This window comes from Mycetomoellerius zeteki, unplaced genomic scaffold, assembly GCF_001594055.1.
Source record: "Mycetomoellerius zeteki isolate Tzet28-1 unplaced genomic scaffold, Tzet1.0 scaffold145, whole genome shotgun sequence".
Lineage (NCBI taxonomy): Eukaryota > Metazoa > Arthropoda > Insecta > Hymenoptera > Formicidae > Mycetomoellerius > Mycetomoellerius zeteki.
In genome coordinates, this window is record NW_017256393.1 from 2353537 (window position 1) to 2380522 (window position 26986).

Genomic DNA, 26986 nt, shown 5'->3' on the forward strand with positions numbered 1-26986 from the left:
TTCTTCTGTGTCTTTTCCTCTTGATGACGATATCCAGCCACGTTAATTATAGCGCCACGGTGTAATCCTTGACCGCTTGGCTCTTCGATGCCGATAACAACGAATGAGATATCGCGCATTGCTAGTCGACGCTTCATTAATTAATATCCGCGTGCATACTGCCTCTTTGGTGAGGCATATTGATTTTGCAGATAGCTCGAAATTTTTTAAATTAGCATGAATAATGCAGTTGCTGAGATAGGATTTCGTCACTTCTTTCGTTAATTCTCCGATATAACTATTTTTAATTCAAATCTTTTATCTCAACTATGGGATATTTGGAAAGAATTAAAAATCTTCATTATCTTATAAAATACTCTAGTTATCTTACTAAATTAAATTACGATAATCAGTCAACGGTTATCTTTTGGCATATGTTATGTACTAATCAATACATTATAAATTTAATTTGAGATATCAGTTTTGCTCGACAATAATAAATATATATATCAATTTATTATTATTAAATGTATATAAATATATATATATATACATTTATATGTATGTATATATCTATACATGCATATTTATATACATACGTAGAAAGAAAGAAAATGTAAAGGAAAATGTTATATAATTTTATATAATTTCAATATAATACACACTCAATATATAGTATACTTCTCAAATTGCACATTTAAACACTTTATATTAATTTCCTGTAATTTAATTGATAACGATTCTTTTGTTTTACTTAAAACCTGATTAGTTGCAAAATGGAGCTTTTTTTACAAACGTTTTAATTTTCGCGATCACGTTTTTCTTCGCGGTTATCTTTTAATCTACCCAAAGAAATGTAATATCTCGTATTATGTAAATATTATTCCGTTTCTGGTACGAGACGCAGCTGTGTCACGTTCTAGAAATATGACGTTTTAATTTATTCTTCAAGAAGTTTGCAATTGCTTCTTCGACATCATTCGCTCGTAATTAGAAATATTTATGACGCCTCTGTATTACGCTTTCATTATTAATTAGTTATTTTATAAGTGTTACCATCTTAATTTCTTTACATTTGCCGATTTATTTATCCATTTCATGTAGCTTATTTCTTCAAGTCATAATAATTCAAACAAGCATTCAATAAGTTCTATTTTCGCAAAGTTTAATCTAGTTGAATCTAGCATATGCGTTCGTATACGTGTACGTGGACGAATACACATATTGCATAATGCATGATCTTCGCTCGAACAAACCGCAAGACACATCCGCTGCTGATTCGTCGAATTAGATTTGCAATTCGGTGAAGTTACATGTATAATCTGCCGCGACATACGCGATCGAAATGACGATAAAGTGTGGAATGATAACGGGCAACATCCATGATCAAAGAGAGCGCGCGCGCTCCCGGTATTTTAATTCTCAGATTTATATTAATCATAACTGGGTTGCATACCAAGATTTTAATTAATTACTACTTACATTCCTATTAGTTCGGAATTTGTAATTCCTTTTGAATATTGTATTTCTGTATATCTAATTTCGAGATGGAGACGTAAGTGAAGAAAATTTTAGAGTTCTTAAATTCGTATTAGTGTATATATATTTAAATGCAATGCAGCACTATCTCGTTTTATAATAAGACACTTTATTGCACAAGTAAACATGTACGTGTACATTAATCTCCGGAATTTTTTTAAGAATAATCGAATCGGTGAAAGTTTGTTGTCGAGCTTCTTACGCATGCGAGTTTTTTTAATTATGATATGTGATAACTGTGATAAGTCAGCATTTTGCTCAGCAATAACATATTGTACATATCGTCGATAGATTTCCTTATCAATGAAGTAATATCAGTAACTTCTCTTCAAATTGTTTATTATAAATATAAATCAAAAGTAGTATTTTCTAGTATTGTTATCTATTTAATTTCGATTGGAAATGTTGCAGAATCAAAAATGAAAAATGGAAAGGACGAATCCGCGCATAAAGTTTTAGCTTAATTTTTCAAAATTTTTCCCGCATTTTTGTAAAATAAAAAATAAATTAAATTAAGGCTATGGTTCACTTAATGCTAAGAATGCTTTGAAATATTTTTTTGATTAATCAATTAGTAAAATTTTTTCTTCCAATTGGTCAAAAGCTTTGAAGTATTTGTAGCGTCAAGTGGATCGCCCTTAAAATTATGTCATTAACATTCGTTAAAATATGACTAATATGGCTAAAAATAAAAATTAAAAAATTATTAAGTATGTCACGATATTTCAAACGTTCGCAATTTTCTTTGCCAACTTGTTGCGCAATCGATACATGCGATTAAAAGTATTTTCATATCGAGTCGGCCCTCACACATATTTATCTGGTTCCTATAATCAGCAACTTGTGCATGTGAAGATAAAGACCCGCATGTCTTCGCGATAACTTCGTTTGTTGCTTGATGCACGGTTTTTTTCGATCTTGCCAAGTTTATTGAAAGAATACATACTCGTACAATTTCACTAGCTGTTATTTTATTCCGTAAATTAAAACATTCATATAACGTACACAATGTAGATATAAGAGCAACAAATAAATTATAATATACATTTTGAACAGAATTATTTTTTCAATATAAATTTAAAATTAAGCAATCATCCTTTTGCGAAGGCTTTAATAAACGAAATAAAAAATGATAGTAAAGAAAGGGATTAAAATATTTTATAATTTCATGAAATTTTCATAATTGTAAGAGTTGTGCATTACATCCTTCTTGAAAACAAAACTAAATTTTGTAACGAATTTTAATTTTGCTTTTTTTAAATTTAATATTTAATGTCTAAAATATTCGGCTATTCTTGTAACTTCGGCATATTCAGTTTTTTAGATATTTAATTTGAAGAGTGTGACAAATCGCAGAAAAAATATAGTTTTACATTCTATTGAAATTGATGACAAATGATCAGTGAAAGTATAGACAGTAAAGTTAATACATACCGGAACAAGGTAATGGAAAAGTTTTCTCTATACAAAATAATTTATGAAGAATGAAATGCATTATATTGAAGTGACAGATGTCTTGAAGAGATTGGGTTTGAGAAAAAATATATTCATTTAAAAATTATGACATTCAAGACATTTTAAAATCCTTGTTCTTTCTCTGCACGTAGGTATTTCCTCTCGCGTTGAAAAACCAAAAATATTCAATTTGTTCTATCTCAGCGAAAAAAGTCTGATCATAGCGCGCGATCGAATATACATTGAAAAGGGTAAAAATAACACTTTAATGTGATATCCGCAAGGATGCTACAAAAAAAAATTGATAGACATTTTCTAAGTCGTTGAAAGTGGCCAAAAACTTCATTTTTTGCATGTTTAGGTTAGACCATCTCAAAAACTTGACGTGCTACGATATTTTCGGGGCCAGATTCATAATCAGCACATCAAAATCTATCAAAAACAACTTCGTTTATTTTAAGGTCAAAAGAAGATTGAATTTTTGTCGAACAGTGTTATCATTAAGCCATCACCAAAGTAATGACAGTTTTTCCACAATAACATATATTTTTTTTTTAACAACAAATTAAGTTTGCAATAAATTTTTATAAAAAAACAACGAATAATCTTGTATAAGTGATAGAGGATTGATTTCTGAGTAATTAACTTTAACAATTACCTGGTCATCGATAAATATCTTTACTCTGAGAATGAACCCTCTATATATCAAAGTCAAAGCTATAAATTTGTCCAAGCTGAAATTTCTTTAAAGATTTACTAAAAATTAACCCTTTAGGACAAAGAAGCCGCTGTAATTGTCTAGAAACGGTACCATATTTTAAAGCAAAGAATATGACAAATTACAATAAATCTTATTAAAGAAAAAGTTGTAAACTTTCAAAAATAGATTCTTTCGCTTTCTAAGAATCTTCGCTGGTCAAAAGAAAATACATATAATGGTCAAAGGAAAACCTATCAATTGTTTTGATGGTAGTTCAAGGTTTGTTCGCTTGCTTCAATGTTCTAACATGTTCCTATACTATAGAAAATAAAATGTTAATTTTAACTTAAAGACGTATAGACTTTCCGAGACATGTAAATATGTTAAAATTAATATTTAATGTTTTATTTTTTACAGTAATACTATAGCTTCTACTTATTCTAACAATTACGTATTGGAGTGAATGAGTGCTAAGGTAGGAGCATGTTTAAACATACAAACTTTTAATGATAAAAAAATTTTTGATAAAATAAATAAAGACGAAAAAAGAACTTGTTACTGTAAACAAAAAAAAAGATAAATTTTTGTTTCACATTTCTTAAAATATTTGTTACAAGAAAATGTTATGAAAAAAAGAGCTTTATATTTAGAAAATCACTGTTCATCGTTTTTATGAATTTCAACAAGCGAAAGTTTATCTTATCTCCTGAGTTCCTTTGATTTATAGGGGTAGGATTTTTAAGAATTTACGATAGTGTGCAGAAGTTTATGGAGTTATGGATGTCAAACATTCAATGTTGAGTGTTGAAATATCTATGTACAACTTGGTGCTATTACCGCTGCATTGTAATTGTAATTGTTGCTACAATCACTATCGTTGCTATAAATATTGCAGCAAAAACTGCTCTTATATCGCATGTAAATACGATAATGTGAAAGAGTGATTGTGTTTTACACACATATACTTACAGTGAATGCAAAAGGTACACACGGGAGATATCTTTTTTTTAAAAAAAAACCTTATTTTTACAAAATAAATATTAATTAATAATTTATTAACAAAGAATAACATAGATTGTATATTTTTTAAAATTATTTTACATAAAATGATTTAATAATTAAAAAAAAATATATTAATAATAATCGAAAATAAAAAATTGTGTTATTTAGACTAAAAAGTATTCGTATAATTCGAGAATTTTAGCTTCTAAAATTCATATGGTTATTTTTGCGAATCTTTTTTGTTTAGGTATATTAGATCAGAATTATCATATATGACAAATAAGTAATTAATATTTATTTTCTAAATAAAAATTTTTAAAAAGCTGTAACCTCCGTACAAAATTTCGAATCAACCAGTTAGCTGTTTAGTAAGAGTTGCCATCCAATCAGCTTTTAGAGAAACGCCCTTTCAAAACCTCGGAACAATGCAATCCCCGAAAAACAAACCGCTACCTTCATCCGGTCTTTTGACCAACTTAGGTAGCAATGCTCAGTTCAGTATCGCAGGTGTTCTAGTCAAGACAGGTAGCTAGTTAGAGCAAGTCGGAGTAGCTTCTAGTCTTTTAACTCGTGGTACAGAAAGTACGTAGTGCAAATTATAGTTAACAAGTCAGAGTTAACAAGTCATTTTATATTTCTTCGCGGACTTTTATAACGGAAATATGCTAGCTGTGCTGTAGTTAAAAGTGTGACCTTTTTTCGTAACGATAGATAGGCTAATATATGAGCCTGTAATTGCGGATATTTGTACTGATATAGTATCAGTGTTTGTTTGTATTACAGCACTATCTGTAAATAACTTATACTGTGATTGAAGAAAATTCGAGGAAAAATTGGAACGATATAGATTCCATATCTGTTGTGATTTAGATTTTTCCAAAGAAAGCAAGACGATTTTTTATTTTACAGACATGAGTCTGATGGTAAGTTAGATTATTTAAATTTTAATATTTAAATCTAGTAATTTAGAATAAATAAAAAATATACAAGCACTTCGGACGCGTGCGGGTCCACATTATTATTACATGAAAGTCTAAAGGTTGTCGGGTATCATTAAAACACGCATGTCACATGTGTGTCTCAACAGAATAAGATGATCGTCTGATTTACTACAACATATGTTATTCTAAAATAACCAGGAGATATTTAATAGTCGAGAAATGTGTTTAGAATGCGATATAAATTTGTGTCATGGCAAATAAAAAAAAAGTTGCAATATTCACATCAATAAATTTAAAAAAAAATTGAATTTCTTAAAATTGCATGGATTCTTGTTTATAATTTTTGAGTACTTGAAACTCATCGAAGTTACACGTTCACTTGAGAATATATGTTCAAATATTCGAGTCTTCTTGAATTATTCTAAGCGATCCTCAATTCTACCGAAAAAAAAAGAAATTCGAAACAATGGGAAGATTTAAAATGCCTCTCAGACCGGAACTAAATGTTCTTTAATCGTCTTATAATTAGTCTTAATTTGCCTTTGTAAAGCAACGGAGGCTCGCAAAGCTTCCAGGTGAGGAAGTGAAGAAAGGGGATTCGCGAAGGCAGGGTCGCGATGACGAGAGGCCAACATGGTGCGCAGTGAAGTGAAGTCGCGACTGGTGGCGGGAGTTGGAGAACGTAGTGGGAGGTGATTCGACCGGACCGATCCGTTATATTATCTCGCGTTAGTCAGTTAGTCAGTTTCCTTTCGTGCCAGTGATCCCGCGGTGATCTTATGATTCGACGACAAGAATTTTGCCGTAAAAAAAATCCTGGCTCGAAACTCTACGTGTTTTGCGGGTGGAACCCGGTTGTAAACAAGTTCGAAGGGGGAAAATTTGAAAAATAATAATTAAAATCGTAGTATTTTTAAAGTGATCCACACGTATATCGCACAACGAAATGAAGTAGAGTGATATTCAAAGCCGCCTGATAAACGTAATAAGGGCTAGGAATTACGATCGTTCGATCGATGGTCTTCGACGCAAAGTAGTTAAAAGGCAGTTCGAATTCTCACGTTGTCGGAGATCGCCGGATCTTTGACGAGATCGATCGTGAGGTCGACAAACTCACGGAGACAATTACTTACGTCGCGAAGTGGAAAGATCAGTTAATTAGCGACCGCGTGATCTTCCGGGATGTTTTACTGCGATCAGCGGTGGCTGTAGTGAAAGTAAATCCGGCGACTCGATTCACCCGCAGTGCAATTAGCGCTTCAGTGCCTATAAGAATCCAGTCAAGTGATCCGTTAGCGTTATCGTGAAAGTTATCGATCCATTCACCTCCCACTCTCGAGATCGCTCTGTATTGCATAGAGCTTTTAATAAGTGATAACTGTGAAACGCGTTCTCGTCTTGTAGAAATTTACTCTTTGACTATTACTTTTTATTGTCTTTCATTTCTTTTCGTTTTGACTGCGAGGATCGAAGACCTTTTCTCAGCTGGACATCAACAGTTGAGAGACTAATATTCAACGAAAATGACCGTGGTAATGATAAATGTCGTAATTCAGAATTAGAATTCTTAATAGCTCACATTGTGTTCGCTCAATTTTAAGTTTTTTCTCTCATATGAAGATTGCACGCAATATTCTTTCGGAAAAATAGCTGCATTTAACACTAGACGTGATTGGAATACTTATGGCCTAGAGAGTCAATAATATTAAATTCTAGTTAATAATACTAGATATATATTTTAATTATTCCAGTTTAATAATTAAATTTTAAAGAACAAATGATAAAATTATTCTAAGTTCTATGATTTAGTCTAATTCATAATTTAAGACAGTCAAGTTTCTCTTCCAAGCTAGAAGTTACGTGAGGAAGACTGCATCTAAAAATAGTTGTCTTTTGTCTAAACTTAGAAGTTACATGCAGACAGTTAATAACTCAGAGAGGTGAAGATTCGAGTTAAAAATAGAAATTATATGCAAAAAAATACTTTTACTCGTGGTGCTCTTTCATATATTATACGAAATCTTCGATAATTTTAGAACAAATTTCTTTCCAACTAAAATTGGATCATTATTATTGCAACCTTTTTAAAATTCTAATATTGAATATATAATAATAGTTAAATATTATGCAGGTGAGATTGCAGAGATTGAAAAGATCTTAACACACATTAAAAAAAAAAGAGTTATTTCATATTTAGATAATCTTAATTATCTAAAAGTTAATTAATAAATCCATTTAGGTTTTTTATAAATTCTAAATGTTCACTGCAAATTAATTCCATCGATTAAAGAATAAATTAATTAATAGATTAAAAAATATACTAATGATTTTTTTATATTTTATAACGCAAGTTACATTTATGATTATTATTTATGATTATATTTATTCGAAATTGGGAGCTCTGTGTGTAAAAAATTAAACATTCGAAGAATTATATAAAAAATACGACAGCTAGGAAATTGATAAAAATCTCGGAATGATAAGAATTGTGTAGTTCCAGAAAGTGAATAACAGTCAATGTATAACTTTGATAAGCAAAAGCTACGTGTCGAGGAGATTAAATATTCGCGAAGGTTACGTGGAAAGCGAGATAATCTGAAAAATTGATAATAAGTTTTAAACAATGAGTCGAATCATCGGATAAATGTTATACATTAAATGAATACCTCTAATTTTAAAAAAGTATTAAAGATATCTCTCTCTCTCTCTCATATCGTTTGTTATATAATTAACAAATAATTTACTTTTTTTAACTTTAATTAACTTTTTTTACTTTAATTAACAAGTAATTTACTGGAAGTTTATGTAGAAGTTCAGTAATTGTCTAAAGTTGCAAAAATAAACAAAGATGGAAAATATTTCAAAAGCTCTTTGGGATATTTTGTAGCACATGTATTTCTATTATTAAATTATGACAGAGAAATATCTATGAGGAAAGAATTATTTTTTGACAGTGCATAACAATAGCGATTTTGTATTGTTCCAGGTTATGGAGAGAACAAACACCATTGTTACATGGCCATCAAGACTGAAAATCGGAGCAAAGTCGAAGAAAGGTAAGCAATCGATCGATTGAATCCATTTTAAATGCAATCTGTTACGGATTGTGTATTTTAGAAAAGATTTTGTAGAAAAGGTTTTGTAAACATATATAATAGAAATCGTCAATAATAGAAATTTGTATTTACTTACTACATGTACAAATATTACAGGTTAAATGGAGAAAATACTCCATAGGAATATTTGAAATATCAGATATTATATACCAATAATAATCTTGTTTCGTGTATTTATGCAAAGAAGACGTTATTTGAGACGTTATATATTGGTATGGTTACACAATCGTGATGACGAAATGCCTTTAGGCTTCATTGATATAAACGAACGTTTTCTGACAAATGGAAATTCAAGAGCAACGCTATTTTAAAATAATTGATTTATTTTAACTGTTCATTGTCAGACACAATAGCATTGTCATCGTCGTCCGACATCGACAAAATCCATTAACGAGTGCAAAGGCACAAAATATGATTAGACCGGTGATATCTTGTTTTTTATTTAATCCTAAGATAACGTGACACACATTTCAAGTGAACTGTATTTTCTAATAAAAAATAATTAAATTACTTCTAAAATTATTAATAACGCGCAAAAAAGATGCTGTAATTATGTAAATCTCTTGGTTTTATCGCTATTCAAAATCCACCTAAAAATATAAGTATTTCACAAATTCGGAAATAACTGCTGTATTTCTCTTGACAAACGAGAGGATGATTCGAAATGAGCGTGCAAGCGGAAGCTATCGATAGTTAGAGGGCGACGCGACGTGGAATTCAGATTCGGTGTGTCGTACGTCCTTGGAATATTATACTCGTAGGAGACGCAAAAATCATCCTTCGTGATTCTTCGTGCGTTCTTCGCATTCGGACTCGTGCGTAGTCGTGCGAATACGCGTTGTTCATGGATTGCGTCAACCGAGTGATCGGTCATGTCTCCGTCAACTGACGTTTTACACACGTGGCTTTATGATCGCTATTTAAAGTTTCATCACTGGCTGTAGAAAAAAAATTTGCATGCCTCGCGAAACTCGAGATTAATTCGATCCATGCAACACCGAAACTTATGAGAAAACTTTAAAAGAAATTTTCGATTTAATTGAAATTATATATAAATTTAATATTTTCGAATTTTAATAAAAATTTTAATCCATATTTTTTGTGGAATTCTAATAGATATAAGTAGGTGAATGTAAGTAATAACAATAATTACGTATTTAATAATAAGTAATAACGAACATAGTTAAATAAAGAGTAGTAATTTTTTTATACTTTATAATATCTCTCGAAAAATATATTCATTTGATAATCCATGAATTTTTAACAAGTCATTAAAAATAACTAAGAATCAAAGGATATCAAAACAATTTCAAAAAGGTTGAAAGGACGGAAATATAAAAATTCGAAGTTTGTAGATTTGCCATAATTGATTACTCATCCATATTGTTTTTCACGATTGTAAGATTAATTCATTATCTGTTTCTCGGTACATAAATTATGATATGTGGATCGATCCAGAGAATTCTCTCGTTCGTTTGAAACAGCGTCGTCGCTTCATACGAACGGACCTTGTGGAAATTTTTCGGTGATTCATTCCTCCCTCGTGACCTAAACAGCTGTTGCATGTGCCTTTTCTCTCTTTCTCTCTGTCGCTTTCCTTTTCTTTATTTTACGAATCCAATCGTACGTGGTAGCCTGGTAGCCTATGTAATCGTATAAATATAAACTTGTTTTTGGTGCTCGTTATGATTTTAGATTATCATTAGAATGTATGAGTTATCTCACACATATATACCTAAATCTACAAAAACAAAGGCGCTCAACATATGCGATGCAGATGCACGATACGAATTATTATAGATTATTCACAAGTTTTGTTTTAATAATTTCTTATATGTAATCGCGGAAAAACGTCGATGACGGCCAAATGATAACGCAAGAATCTATATCTCAAGAGTTTAAATTCCACAGAAATTCGCTTGTGGAATATTACTATCTTATTGATATACCTATTTTATATATGTATGTCAGATATATCATACTTGAGTAGGTATGTTTACATACTTTTTTAAGCTATATATAAAATACGTTTTAAAATGATTGCTATTAGGTATATGTGAAAACAACTAATTTAAATAACATTTTTTAAATATGATATTACATTAATTACATTATTAGTATTATTACGGTATATATTTATATCTTCCAAATAAATTAGATAAAAAATCACGGGACTTTTATGAAGCACACATGCAAGTGCGGTATATATATAAAAAAGATTTCTTTTTCAAATATTAAATTTTGACTAATGTAACCGAATTAATATGATTATAATACAATAAAAAATTCAATTAAATTATGTTTATGAGTAATTCCACAAATTGATCAAGTAATCTCTAATTGGAAAAATTTTAGTAAATAGTCTATGAACTCGTTATTCCGTATATATTTCAATATGCGATTTCGCAGTTTATAACAAATCACAATTGGCAATAAGTACTCTAGTATAGACGTAATACTCGAAATGGAATTTGCATTCGAGGCAACGAATGGGTTAAATTGACTCACATCATACGCTCGTCAGGGTTAATAGATATTATCGAGTTATCTCCCCCGTGTCGTGATAGGATATCACCTTGTAATTTGACCCGCTCTCGAAGTTGTAAATTTTGCGCAGCGAGATCAGCGGGATTCTAGTTCAGCCTAACCAACCGGATAATTGTCTGTGATCGAATTAAGCGTCAATCAGTATCACGCAGCCGTTCTAATTCTTCGCTGCGTGAAGATGTCGATGTGTCGCGAGTCACGTAAGCCACGCTACTCTTCGAGTGATAAGACTACACGTAATTTTTTTTCTTTTGTGAACATTTATAACTATACGATAGATTATAATGACTGTTACTTAGCATGACATTTGTGCCTGGATCGTAATCTTCTATAAATACAGTAAAGCTATCCAACATATCATCAATAAAATTGAAAGACATACATTTCTTGATGCAACTAACAAATAAAAACTATAAATTTGATAATTTAATTTAATATGTAAATTGAATTTAAACAAAAATCAAATTTATTATTATATTATTAAATTAAATCATATAATAATAAGTTTTACACATCTGGTTTACAATGAACTTTACATCGAGAAGCATAAATTGAAGAATAAAGTAAGTGAAGAGATAACATGCTTGAGTTAATTTCATAATTAGAGTTGTAATTATTTCTCAATAAATTGCCAGTTTTCTGTTTGCCCGTCACATCATAGTTATATTTAGTCAATTTGTATTGAACGATGCGTGTTTGTGAAGTAAACAACAAAATTTAAAAATCAACTATCGCGTGACTTCGTTGCTTCATCAAATTATTTAACTAGTTTTATTTTCGACCTAATTCGAGAAAATTTATAAGATTATCGTGAGATCGCGAGAAAGTTTTGCTTAAATTCATTACAATTTTACACAGCATAGATTCTTCGTGAGAATATAATAGACGAATGGAAACATATAAAGCAATAGCATAAAAGGACAACTTTTAAAATTATCCTTTATTAAAAATTTCTTTACTAAATATTATAAAGATTCGCTAAAAAGTTTAATAATTAAAAATAATTTGAAAACGATTATTTTTCAATGTATCCAGACACGAAAATATAAGTATTCTTATATGACAGTTATCATAGCTTTTTCTCGCCCTGTAGTATATATCATCGTTATCATTGTTTTCCTTGTATGCATTCTACGTGAATTTATCGTGAAACGTAGCAGAGTGTACACATCACATATTAAGGAGCACCTTGTATCATTCAGATAATCAGCCGAACCTCCGACACTGCCCTTCTCTTGTTACTGTAACGGAGGATTCATCTACTTTCTATGCTCGGCGCTAAAGAGGTCAGGTCAGGCCTCAAACTCGAAGAGTCCGCGTGCTACCGTCGCGTCGATTCTAAAAATAATCACGGATTGTGTTGCGAGGACCGATAGATAATCGCATTATAACGCTGCAGTTTCTAGACACCAACTAAGTGCTTAGAATCGTGAATTTAATCGGACTTCGATTTTCAAAAGCACATTATCAAGTAATGTGTTATTTTCCATGATATCTCTTACATAATTAAGGGGTAACACCTATGTAATCGGCTGTAAATAAGGTCTACGTTTGGGAATTTTTTTTTTGTTTAATAAATCGTGCTATTAAAAAATGAGTTTTATAATTTTATTAAGCACATTTAAAAATACAAAAAATAATTTTTTCAGAATTTTATTTATCAAAATGGCCGATCTGCAGCAGCATGATAGAGACAGTCGAAATAGCATAGTGTTCCGCAACTAGCAGCACAAGTGTCGTAATTTTGGGTTTAGAACAAAAAAACAAATATTTTTATTTTCTTTACTTAAATATCTAGAGAAATACGTAGCCGTTTTTTTTAAATATTGATTTTTGACAAAATGGTGGAAGTACAAATAAAAAGTTCCATTTTCGTCAAAAAAATCAAGTAAAATCAGCTGAAACTCAAAAATGTAACTTATCAAAAAAATTCGTATTTCTTTAAAAAATATGATTTGTTAAATACTGTTAAAATTTTAAGTAAATAGGTTAAAAATTGTTTGAGTTCTACTGCTAGCCAACTTAAAAAATACTGTTTTGAGAAAAACGCGTTTAAAGTTTTGAATGTGAATACTTTTAAGTTAACAATTGAATTTTTAGGAGCCTATAATTTTCGAAAAAAATTATGTATCTCAATAAAATCATTTGCACTTTATTTTTGAGATACCAAAGTGTATTTTAAAAGGAAAAAAATCGATTTTTTGAAAATTTTACATAGATATTAAGGAGAGATAAGAAGCTGCTTTACAATTACTCATACGATATAGTATCGTTGTTTTGATTGCGAAGTTCTAAAAATGTGTTTTTCTTTCTCTGCGCAGAGGATTCTCCGTTCGGGAATAGAATTCGACAGTGCCAAAATCTTAAAATAATTCTCAATTCTATCGTATGGAAAATATCACTAAAACCACGGTATTTTAATAATCGGATATTGGATTCAATTTCTGTTAAAGCAAATCCACTTGAGAGTAATACCAAATTAAAATCTCATTATTCAGTTGTGCGTCAGAACTTTTTAATGTTTAAAGAAGTAAAATAAAAAGTAAGAAAAATTATATAACTAGATTATCAGCGAAATTTTCATCGAAGAAACGTCGATTCTCTCTACTAAAACTCACATTTTACACGCATTTTTAAACGTATCGATCGATGAATCATGATTTTCTATTTTGCGCGTGTATCTATTTATATTTAATGATTTCTAATTTTTGATAATCATTGGAAATAGATGAATTATCGAGTCTCATCCATGCGTGACAAAGATCGAGTAATGAGCGGAACGCGCACGTGCGATCATTATACAGCGTCAATAACGAGTCGCATTCGACTTTGGAACACGTTATATAGTCGAAGGCCTCGCGTTCAGGAAAAAGCAAACGTTGTGAATATTAAGTTTGACTTCAAAATAGCTGTTGATTGGTATCGGATTTATGCAGCCATCAGCGGCGTCTCTCTATCTTCGGAACCCTGCGCGTAATTTCTTTCGAGATCACATTAAAATCATCGATAAACTCTTTGCCAATAATGTTCATCGACCTCAAGATTGACTGATAGCATTCAACATACATCAGCGTTTTATGTGTCTCCAATTTCATTGAATCGGTATAACTGTTATTTTGCTGCAGGCTTTTGGCGCCTTGGTTACATATGTCGATGCGCGGTGAGTTCATCGACCTTTATAAGGAAACAATTTCACCTCGAGTTTCACATTTTACGGATATTTTGTTTTCAAATCATAACAAACCAAAAATTTCTGACGATACACAAAAGTCGATGACTGTTTATGTCGGTGGACATATTATTCGGTGTCGGTCAAACTCAGTGATGAAGGCATTGTCGACGAAATTCTTGGCCTTAACTTAACCCACTTTGCCTGAGGCGCTTGCTATGTTAGTCAATCTGAAAAAATATATGTGAAAACACTGTGTGATATATGTAGTCAATCCGAAAGACGTATGTGAAAGATATTTTTAAAGAAGAATCTACGTTTTTTATTTGTTAGCTAAAACGGAAGCTATTATTTCAGACTAATCGCTTATTTTGCTATATGCACGGAATGAAGTTTAGTTGCATAACGTGTAATTAACGAGGTGAATTACAATTGATTGCTAAATATAATGAAGGAGCGATTCGCTGCCGCCGTTTACATTCCCTTATACTCCCATGCACACGTGTCCTACACGTGATCATCACTGTAATTAGATATATTTTCTACCTTCTTTTTGCAGATCCACATATAAAAGTCGCAGGACGACTAGATGATGTACGATCAGCAAAGGAGAAGATAATGGAAGTTTTAGACACACGGGTAAGTCATACAGATTTTATATATACGTTCCCATTCATTATATAGATAAGACTCAGTTTGTGTCAAAGGTATCGTTTCCAGTGAATGGAAGAGTTACTATTCCGTTACTTTTTATAATAATAATTTGACAATGATGTTGCAATTTTTAACTAGAATGATACCTAACTAAACGCTGAAATTACGCTAAGGGAAAGTCTACTTTGAAAAATAACTTGCATCATCATGTGTTTACCTATTGAAAAAAGTAATTTGCTACAAGTAACGACTAAAAAATAACGAGTTACAAATGCCGAGTTAATTTTTCCAGTAACGAGTGACTTTTCCAACTTGTTACAAATAACGATCAAGTGACTTTCGAATCCTGAGATGTTACTGTTATAGTTCACAAAAAAATTGAACATTGCCAAATCGTTATTATAACACAGTAATGATAAAGAAAGTAACGGCGTTACAAGTAATTAGTTACTTCCATTCCCTGATCGTTTCACAATTAGTGTTGTGAGATTATAGTAAAAAATAGAAAACGATGCGAAACCATTTAGGATTTAAGAATAATATTTATAAGTGAAAATAGGATCAAAAAAGACATGATAAATTAAGTAGACTATTTGCAAAAGTAGTTATTTTCATTTAAAATGTTTTTTGAAGAGAGTGAAAAAATTTGTACAAATTTTAATCATTCAAGCTATCAAAAAAAATCTTTTTAATTTAGGAAACATTCATTGTTTTAGTTAACTAAATAAACGACATAATATGGCATGAGAAATATAATTTTTTAAATTAAAATACAATGTATTTGGTTGCTTTTGGAGCTGAAGACAGGATTCAGCTAATTTTGAAACGGAAATGTTGATGCAAAATCAATTAAATCTTAAAATAGGTTATCGAACCAAATAAAATTGACATATTTAATATAAAATTTTATGATTTTCAAGAGCACTTTTATTATCGTATTAATAAAAAAAAATACATGCTATATTACAAATCGTCACATTTATTGAAAAAATGTAATGTTTTTTCCTCTTTTATATTTATGTTAAATTTAAATAAAAATAAAATATTAAATATATAGTATAAAAATTATCAAAATCAGTTTCATAAAAAATAATAGAAAATAAAAAGAAAAATTAGTAAATCTAATTTTAATTTAATCAAAGTATAGAGTAGGGATTTAGCTTTTAACTTCTTTTACTTTATCTACTTTTCTCTCTTGATTTTATAAGGTTTAACACAGTTTTTTAAGGTTTTTACACAGTTTAAAATGTTCAATTCGTAACTAAGGAATTCAAGAGTTCTAATATTTAAAAAAAATTTTTGGATATAATAGTTTTTGCATTTTGGATACTCAATTATTATTTATACAAAATTAGCTATGTCAATAATCGGGAATGCAAGTAAAATGAGCAAATAATGTTTTTTTCTGAGGGGAGGAACAATCGTTTTGTCGACGAGTAAAATTCTCACGAAGAAGTATGTCAGCGTGTAACGGGAATTTATCGAATATTTAAACTGCAATTATCGGACGATTCGAGAGGTCTTTTCCTACTACAATGTTACCGCAGTTGGCGCAATTTACCAGTCGTTTTGCAATAGAGGAAACAACGTTGCACGCGAAATGACTCGCTCATGAATGCAAGGACGTGTGCTTATTAGTATCAGTTATCAGTGAGTCGGCATAGGTGATTACCGAATTCGATTGCGTGACATGTTAAAGCGACCATATATCTTTTTTCAAGTGTTACGTCATTGGCAGATAAAAATTAAAAACAGCATTGAATTTATATCAAATCGGAGATTGATTTTATTAAATATTGTTTAATTTACACATGAACTCATGAATATGAGGATAACTGTCAAAGCAATATGCAGGCCAAGATAATTAAAATATTGAAATAATGAATAAATATTAAAATTTATTTATCTAATTAGGAGAAAAAGAATCAGCGATATTATCAACGTTTCTTTCAATGACTTTTGGTTGTTGGATTGTTAAACTTTCAGACCAGTTCTTTCAGCTTATGCGATGCCTTTTTTCTCCGGCTTCGTGCACGTTTCTACTTAATTACCAGACGCATATCGTAAATAAGGAAGGTAGGGGGAAATAGACGGTGAAGAAAGGAGGCGAAAGAACATATTCTATTTATACGTCGTCGTTCGTGATCACGAATTCCCAGGCGAGAAAGTGAATCGTTATGTTTAGGCGAGCAGCCGAATTGCTTAGAAAGAGAGAGACGGGGGGGAGAGAGAGAGAGAGAGAGAGAGAGAGGTAAAAAACATTCAATGCAAAATGTGAGAACGCTTTAATTAATGAAATGATTAGCACTTGCTTTAAAAAACTCGAGGAAACAAAGAGAATTAAATTTAATTTGATATTGTCTTGAAAATTTGATTTATATTAATATTTGAAAACTAGGTCAAATTTTAATTAAACTTCATCTTCGTGATTTTGAAATTTACTTTCTGAAATTCTTAGAAAAGCGATTTAGATGATTGACACTAAATCTTTCGTGTTTTCATATCGTGAACATCCCTTAATTTTAAAAAGTCACAACCAGACGCAGTGAAATGTCGTTAACTGATCCCGTTACCGTTAAATCGCGAGACGGTAGGCGAGCCGGACTTGTCGTTTTATGCCAGCCATACCGGGCGTACCGATCGATTCCTGTTACTTTGTCGAATGTACATTCCTACATGCGTGCGTTCAAGAGACAGTGCGCGAATATACAGAGACAGAAACGGGGTGAAGAAGGACGTGTGAAAGGAACACGTATACCTTCGCCGAGAGAAACGTGGATAAAATTCTGCGCTCGGTTTTCTCGGGCACGAGAATCCGCCATCCTTCTCCTTCTCTTCCTTACAATTTGCGTGATCTACTCTCGCAATTGCAATCGCGGCAAGTGCACGGACACTTTAAAATAGATGTCATACTCTGCGTCAGGCAAGCAAAAGTGGCACGACAGCAACATTTGTATATATAGCGCTAATTACGGGCCACCGGAATGGCGCGTAAATAGCGCAAAGATATTTATAGAGCTCAGTCTGCCACGTGCGTAGATATTCAATATCTTTTCGCGTCGACGTCAGGATGTCGACGTCCTGAATTTCGAAATCGCAGTCGCATCTGTCTGGTTACGTTTCCAAAACGTGCTGATTGTTTCAACTAGCGGAGAAAGATGGTACAGGCGGAGCATTGTGGTTTTTTTTCCGCCATTTCGACATTATTATCCAAATAACACTTTAACGTGATTAATAAATAAGATTAATTATTACATATGTTCGGAAATTGTTTTTAAATAAACTATGAAATATCCTTATATTCGTATGAGACCTGATGTATAAATTACAGCCGAATTTTGTCTGATAGAATTTAATGAAATATAAGAATTGCAAATTTTTGTTGGATTTGTTAGCACCGTTTTATTTTTCTTACCGCGAAGAGTGTTTGCCTAATATTTAACTCTTACAAATATCTCTTTGCGTTCGCAATTATCATGATTTTACCATTACGAAGTGAACGTTTCGAGACGCTCCGCCTAGTAGCGAGCGAAGCGATACAACGAGGATGACTCGTTATACAGGAAGGAGCTCCTAAAGTCGTACGGCGGATCGCGCGACGTTATCGCGTGACTTTATGTAATGTTCAACCACGCGATATCTAAAGTTGCGCGCACGAGTCCTCGGCGGATCGGTGATATGGTCCGAGAAGCTCACGCACGTAAAATCAACGATCTTGAAGTTATATAGTAGATATACAAAGTGTAACGAATGTAAATTGCTGAAGAGATTACACTCATGCAGAATGTAATGCAAGAGTAAACATGCTGGATGAATGCTGAATAAAATAAATAAATACATAGGAGATACTATCGCACTTTCTCTCGGTAGCCGATTGGTATAATGATACGGAATTAATATTTTATACACATACAGATTTTATTCAAGCATCTGATACTATATTGACAGAAACACATTCTGGTTTCTCATTAATTCTTATTAGTGTAATAGTATTATTAATAATACTATTAAGACAGCACTTCCAATTTTTATCAAAACGAATCTTATCTGAATTACCTTTAAATAATTTTGACAGACATCATTATCATTAATGTCATTTTAATATTTCAATTACTACACTGAGAAAAAAATAGCCTAAATTTAAATAAATATTTATTTATTCAAATACTACCAACTAAACATTTACTTACAATAAATAAATATTTACTTAATAAAAAGAAGTGATTGTTAAATCAAATTAATGTTTTTTATACCAAATAAATATATTTTTATATTTAATAAATATTTAATTGGTACTATTCAAATAAATTTTTATTGAAATTTAGGATATTTTTTTCTCAGTGTAATATCAGATATCCAGAATTAAATTTTTTTAAATACAAAGTTAGCTTTTATTTTTGGTAAATATACATTTAATTAAAGACTTGTAATACAAGTTTTATTTTATTAATAGATATTAATTTGTCGGGGTATGATATAGATTGCGTTTATCTACTCTCTAAAGCTTTTAAAGTAAATTTCATATTCTAAAAAGTATAATCTCGCTCTTAAAGATTAAAAATTGAGCCACTCTGTTTCAAGACTGGCTCAATTTTTACTTTTTAGAGTGAGATTTCACTCCAAAGAATTTAAACAGAAAATATCTAATTTCCTGAAGTAATAAAACCGAGAATATTTGTAAGTTGATTAAAATAACGAATCGCAACTAATTGGCGATAAAGATATATAGAATTACAAAAAAAAGGTCAGTGAGTCAATTTCGCAATTCGATTTTCAGCAAAGTAACAGAGTGACTATGAAGCTGGATGTTAGTTACACCGATCATTCGCACATCATTGGCAAGGGTGGCCTGACGATTAAACGAGTGATGGAGGAAACTGGTTGCCACATCCATTTCCCAGACAGCAATCGCAGCAATCACCAAGATAAGAGCAATCAGGTCTCTATTGCCGGCGAGATGGAGAACGTCGAACGCGCTCGCGCTCGTGTTAGGGTAAGATTCCTCGCAAGACGTGTGTCAAGGATATCCCAGAAGACGTACCACCTTAACGCTCGGTAATCACTCTACCGAACACTAGAAATTGAGCTATTATGAAAACAACATTACCTCGGATATCCATGATATTTATATTCGATGTGATCGGAAATTGTATGCTACAGATACAAGACGTTATTTCGAGAAAAGTTAAAATCTTATTTCTCAATTAATCGAACGTCGCGTTAATTGAGAATTTCTATTTCTGGTTTGGGTACCAAGAATGTAATGTTGTCTAAAATATTATTATGTGTTATGCGATAAAATAAAAATCTCTGCTCAAGAGTAAAAAAGTAGTGGGGTATTTTTGGGAGATCCTATATAAAAGTGGGTCACGAACGAACACACAATGAACGAACATCGAATGCTAATGAATATTCTGTTTATACATGTGGTAAACGTCTCATTTGAATTTTCACGTTTTGTAGCAAAAATTTAGATTCATAGTTCATTCGTTGTTGGTTCGCTCATGAATACTCACCTCAAGACGAAACGTTCGAGAAATGTCGACTTACGTTCTTATCTTTTTTAGAACCTGACGCCACTGATCTTTTCCTTCGAGCTTCCTATAATGGGCGCTTCGCAGAGCATGCCAGACTGCACTTCGCCGTACGTGGTGAAGATACAAGATAAGTTCAATGTACAGGTGATGTTTCGTACAAGACCGAAGTTGCACGCCACTCTAGTGGTTGTCAAGGGATGCGAGTGGGAAGTTTCCCAAGTCAAGGAAGCGACGCAACTACTGATTCGTCATATGTGCAAAAATCTAGCTGTGAGTAGCAAGAATAATCGACAAACTAGCTTGTCCTTTCAAGAGAGAGATTGAAAAAATTATTCTTAAAATTGGAAAAATTAAATCTCTCTCTCTCTCTCTGGAATTATTTTAACTTCTTATAAAATTAGTTTTGTTCAAATACTGCAGTCAATTTTTTAAAAATGTTTTTTGATTTGATAATTAAAAATATTCAAAATATTATATCAATTTCTTACTTTCTTAATTTTTACCGAAAAGTCGATGTGGAAAAAGTAAGTAGTACTTTTGCTATTATATATTCCCTATTTTTCGAAAATTCCTATTCTTTATTCAGAAACTAATTTTTTTCGCATGTTTCTTTTCACAGAGTCAAATCCAAGTACAAATGTCGATGGAGATCTCACCTCAACACCATAGCATCGTCTTAGGGAAACAGAGTAGCAATTTGAAGATGATTATGCAACGTACCGCCACGCAGATTATGTTTCCTGATGCCGGCGATCCGAATATACCCAGTCTAAAGAAAAGCAACGTTACTATTACTGGCGATATACACAATGTTTATTTGGCTAGACAACAATTAGTAGTAAGTCGATATGTTTGTACATTCGGCTGTCTAGAATTAATTTCCAATTTTAATCTCTTTTTCTTCTAAACGAGTTCTTTTTTCCTCCTACAAACATTTTTATTTTTTAGAGTTATTCTTTCTTTATACTTAAAATTCCTTTTTACAATATTCTTCCAATTCTTTTTTATAATTTCTTCCCAATTTCAGTAATTTTTAACTATTATATAACTCGTAAGATATAAAATAATCAGTACTTAAAGACTTAAAATATATTTAATTTATGTATATTTGATTACAAAATAATTTTACTTGTGTTCTCTTTCTATAATTTAGTTTTCTGTAAATATTTATTAGTAATAACAGTATGTAATTATGCCTATCATGCCGATAATTGTATGTTTAGGGCTCGTTGCCATTGGTACTTATGTTCGATCTGCCGGAAGATTCTATGACTGCTTCGGTGGATGCGGAAAAGATCTCCCAGCTTATGCAGTCTTTGGACGTGTTTATCAACGTACGTCACAAGCCAAAACAGAGTACACTCTCTGTAATTATCAAGGGAATCGAGAGGAAGGCCAGTAATATTTACCAGGCGCGGAAACAGTTGCTGGGACTGGATGAGCCCATAGTAACCGCTGAAATACCAGTTACTTATCACATTCCGAATGCTGGCAATATTTTCCAGGGCAGTTCCAATAACGATGGTAAGTGTTGTTCATTAAATCAATAGTAATTAGAAAGAAACACGATATCATAAAACAGATCGATGTGGTAATCAAATGTCGAGCAGTGGCATAGCTTTTTTATGATCTTCAATAAATTTTTCACAAGTAAATTTTTTGACAGTAATAGTAGTAATAATAGGGGGGACGAGTGAGACCACACATCAGTTGCTGTGTTTGAACCTAGTCAAAGAGTCAGCTAGATATAAAGAATTCTTTTGTGACTCCTGCTAATTGTAAGTCAGCACTGATTACGAAATTTTCCATAAATACAGAATACGGAGTTTGAACTCGCGACCTGTTGGTTACGAATTCATCGCTCTTATTCAGAGTTACACGACATTCCAAATATTTTGATAAATTTTACTACAATTTTTTATAATGTAACGACATCAAATTTCAATCATATTTTCGAAAATCTAATTAAAGAAGAATTTTAGAAAATACGGAATAATCACTTTACGTTTATTCTTTTATTGTACGTATATATATGTATATATATACATATTTTCAAACACTATTAATACTATATATATATTTCCAAACACTATACTTTTTAAACACTCTGTACACACACACACACGCACGCACGCACGCACACACAGGGTGTTTGGAAAGTAATGAAAAATCTTTCGCATAGGGGCAGAGTGGACTAAACTGAGAAGAAAAGTCATCTACCATTTTACAATTTTCGCAATAATTAACAAGATATTAATTACTAAAAATCGTCGAAATCGTCTTCAATAATTTTTTACTCAAGTACTATTAACTTTACAGAAAAACTGTAAGAGACAAAAATTATTTATTTTCTTCTTATAAGGTTCTGAGAATTTTTTCAGAATTTTTTCAGAATTTTTTAATACCGTATTTTCTCATGTTGATAAAAATAAGAAAATGCAGTACTAAAAAATTGATAAAAAATTCTGAAAAAATTCTTAGAACTTTATGAAAAGAAAATAAACAATTTTCGTCTCTTTCAGTTTTTCTGTAAAATTGATAGTATTTGAGTAAAAAATTATTGAAGACCAATTTTCGATAATTTTTAGTAATTAATATCTTGTTAACTATTGTGAAAATTGTAAAATGGTAGAGGACTTTTCTTTTCAGTTTAGTTCATTCTGCCCCTATGCAAAAGATTTTCCAATACTTTTCAAACACCTTATTATCCTTTATTAATGTAAATTCTTTAATATTTATAGGCACCAACAACTTGATTAGCGGCGTACAGGAAAACTTCTCGAGCATATTAAATGTAAATACGCAAAATTCGTCGTATTGCGTATCGCCGATTTCGCACTCACCGAATTCTCTGGGTCTGTCGCCACACTGGGGCCTCACTCATCATTATGTTTCGTCACTGTGTCCGTATCCCTACTCTCATTTAAATCATCTGTTGACGACACAACACATGCTACACAACAACATGATGGGAACTTCTCACGGACCCCACGGATTATCGAACCACGTGATGCCTCCTGGTATTGGAGCGTTTCATCATAACAACGTACCGACCAACTTTTCCGGTATCCACGGTCTGAACGCCAATTCATTGATGGATAACAAAGATGGTGGCAGTGGTGAGTAATCCCCCCCGAATTTATTCTACAAGAAATTTTACATGTCACTTTTGTTATTTAACTTTTTGATTATCACACTTTTTACGTTATTTTCATGACAGAAATAGAAAAACTTTTGTAAGAGAGCGATAAAAAATTGTAAATGCATGTGTAATATTATTTGATCTGAAAGATGAAGTGAGAGAAAATTACCGAAGTATACGTACAAAAAGACGCGTTTCAATAAAGTTTCAACTTAAATCTGAAAATATTTTGCTACATAAAAATAAATTAGGAAGTATAATACTTTAATATTATTACTATTTTAGATTTTTCCTGATGTTATTTTCATATTAAACGCTCTATATCTATATAAGATGCATCGAAATTGGTTTAATTTTTATACAACGAATTTATTTGCAGCTTATTCTTCGCTAAGTAGCGTTTCTAGTTCTTTATCTAGTCCTGCTATTAGTCCTCGTAACATCTCACCAGTCAACCCTACGGATACTAATACTAACTTAGGTAAGTCAAATGTTTCGAGAAGTCAACAATCTAGCTATTGTTAATGATTGGGTTATTTACAAGTTAAAAATAAATGTTTGTCTTTCTTTCAGCGGATCTATCTAGCATGTTGTCCGATTTACCGGTTACCGATCGACGTGCACCTGGTTGTGAGAAGAAATCGCTCGAGATGGCTGCGCAGCAGAATCTCACGCCCTTCGATTATGAGCAGAAGAAACTGTTGGCCACAAAGGCAATGCAGAATAAATCAAGCACCAACGATTTCCGCGTACCAACGTCTACTTGGTCTGGTTATGGTCTTAGCCAAAGTATTCCGCCATTAACTACGAGTGAATTAAGCAAGGTAACTATCAGATTTCTTGAACATATGTATAAAAAAATAATAAAATCAATATTTTCGACGAGAGTAAAATCAAGGATTTATATTGATATTTGTGGTTTTATAGATTAATATTTTAAAAAGTAACATTTCCTTTAAAGATTTGAATCGAGTAGCTATTTGACGATAATTATTTAATAAAATCTATAAATCTTTCTTAGCGAATTAATAATTATTAAAAATTATATTAAGACATTGATCAAAATTTTTTGGATGCAGGAGCTGACGTCACATTCTTCAGATTTATGGAAAGAACCGACTACGCCGGTGGTGTTCAGTACCGAGATGGATTTCGGTAGTATTATTTCGAGCAAGGACCGCGTTGGACAGATCGGGATGGCTTCGAATTATATGGATCATACGCCGACTTCCCATTTGAACAAAATTACATCGTCTCATCGTTTCAATGATCTGGGCAGTATGTTAACCAGTATCGGCTTGGAGAAATATATACGTGAGTATAAATAATCAAGTTACAATCGTCTACAGTAATTGCACGCCTTGTTCCATTGAGTGCCATTGCTTTGCTTTTATTATATTTTCTGCTTTTGCTTGAAAAAAATCGAAACGTAGCACCGCTTTCTTTTTCTTTCTTTTCATTCACTAGGCCTGTTCACGTCTCACGAGGTGGACATGGCCACGTTTCCTTCCTTGACAGAGAAGGACCTTTGTGAAATTGGAATTACCGCTTGGGGTGCGAGGCGCAAAATAATGCTATTAATATCTGGTATGTAACACTTTACACGCAGGGCAGCTCAACTAACTTCGAGCAGCTCAATTAAATGGATTTTCATAATCTAACAGCAAAACAAAGATTTTGAGGAAGCTGATCTTTGCATTTTGTTAATTACTCTTATTACTACTATAGGACTGTCAAGATCTCTGTAATTCTATAAAATTCTTTCTCTCTCGAAATCTCTGTCAAGCTATTTGACTAGCCAAATAGCTATTTGATTAACCAAATACTTGCATGTGATGATTTAAAATTATCTAGGTATATATAATTAATGAGAAAAAAATAATGGACAAGACTATTTTTGCTCCCGAGAACTGAACTTATCCTATTTTCTTTCTGTACTCGAAACTAATTTTCTATTAACTTCGATAACTTGTTTCTTTCAGAAATGAACAAACGAACTAGTCCGTTCTCTGGAAGTGCTGCGCCCGGCGCTGAACGGAAGGCATCCTCGTCGTCGGCGCCAGCGTCGTCGATTGGCAAGTGTAATTTGGACACTAAATGGTAAAAGAAAAATGATCGCGTGTATGTTATCCGTTCCGAACGCAGTGGCGTGTCAGCACTATCAAGGCCCGATTTCAAAGATCCGTTGCACACCGATTGTAATTATGGAAACAGATATACATACGTACTTAATAATGCTGATCGCGTGCGTAATTGTGGGGACCATTATGCCGTTATATTGGTCGTTCGGACGGAACAAACGTGGATTTACGGAAAATTAAAAGGGGTTATCTCGGCTATTCAGCTCGTGAGAATTCGACAGATGCGGTACGAATAGCCAAATAGTTTGCATGTTGATGATTTGAAGTTACTTAAGTATCAGGAGAAAGTTATTTTTGCCGAGAACTGGCTGTATTATTTTTTTTTCTTCATTTTTTTTTCGCTGTTCTCGGCGCGCGGCCGAAAGGTGCCTTAGGATTTAGGGTAGTCGTTATTATTTTCGCAGTCTTTGTTCGTTAGCCAAGGTGGACATTCGCGTCGCTATCGTTCCGTTCTTGTTAATAAATTTTTCTACATGAATACTAACGATATAATCGATTCCAATTAATAAAACAAACAAAACGCGTCAGTTGCGTGGCGAAAAAAAATCATGTGAAATTATATTTAACATTTTTGCGAAACGTCGACGCGGGTATCCTCTTTATTATATCGTGGTTCGCTTGACCGGATGATCAGTAGGTGTGAGTGAATGTGCGTATGTGTGCATGAAATATCGGGCATAAATGTTTCGAGTAAAATCTAAAAAAAATCAAAAAGGAGTTTATATCAGCTAATAGAAATTTATAAAATAAAATGCGATGGGCGAGGGATGTCCCGTGTGTTCAGCGGCCTTTCGTCCTAGCAAAAATTTACATATATTTAATTCAGACTAAGCTCGAATGCAACCACGGGTCGACCAAAACTGTATTCTTAATTGAACTTATTTCTTAATTCTTAATCGATCTTAAGCAATTCGATGCTAATCAATGATTCAACGTCGCGCGACAACTAAATGCAGTTGCGGTAGACCTTGCATGAGGTTGCGATCTCGAGTTTTACAAAGTAAGTATAAGTTGCAAAGTATTTATTAATTATTTCGCGAAAGACGCTGGACGCACGTCAAACA

The 26986-nt window shown here is 32.1% G+C and overlaps 1 protein-coding gene across 3 annotated transcripts in view; it reads left to right on the forward strand.

The window, feature by feature from the left end:
* Positions 1–25956, forward strand: part of BicC (protein bicaudal C) — a 34130-nt gene extending 8174 nt beyond the window's left edge. Inside the window, exons 1-13 of one of the 3 annotated variants that reach the window (XM_018462734.1) lie at positions 6367–7148; positions 8603–8672; positions 15008–15087; positions 19880–20095; positions 20670–20909; positions 21259–21477; positions 21863–22163; positions 23381–23758; positions 24161–24262; positions 24355–24605; positions 24861–25095; positions 25249–25368; positions 25764–25956. In XM_018462734.1, coding sequence (XP_018318236.1) covers positions 7140–7148; positions 8603–8672; positions 15008–15087; positions 19880–20095; positions 20670–20909; positions 21259–21477; positions 21863–22163; positions 23381–23758; positions 24161–24262; positions 24355–24605; positions 24861–25095; positions 25249–25368; positions 25764–25885 — 2343 coding nt within the window. In that variant the 5' untranslated portion in view covers positions 6367–7139 and the 3' untranslated portion in view covers positions 25886–25956. Of the gene's footprint in view, positions 1–6366; positions 7149–8602; positions 8673–15007; positions 15088–19879; positions 20096–20669; positions 20910–21258; positions 21478–21862; positions 22164–23380; positions 23759–24160; positions 24263–24354; positions 24606–24860; positions 25096–25248; positions 25369–25763 lie in introns of those variants that run through there. The other 2 variants (XM_018462732.1, XM_018462733.1) reach the window with 2 other exon arrangements.
* Positions 25957–26986: the final 1030 nt, after the last annotated feature.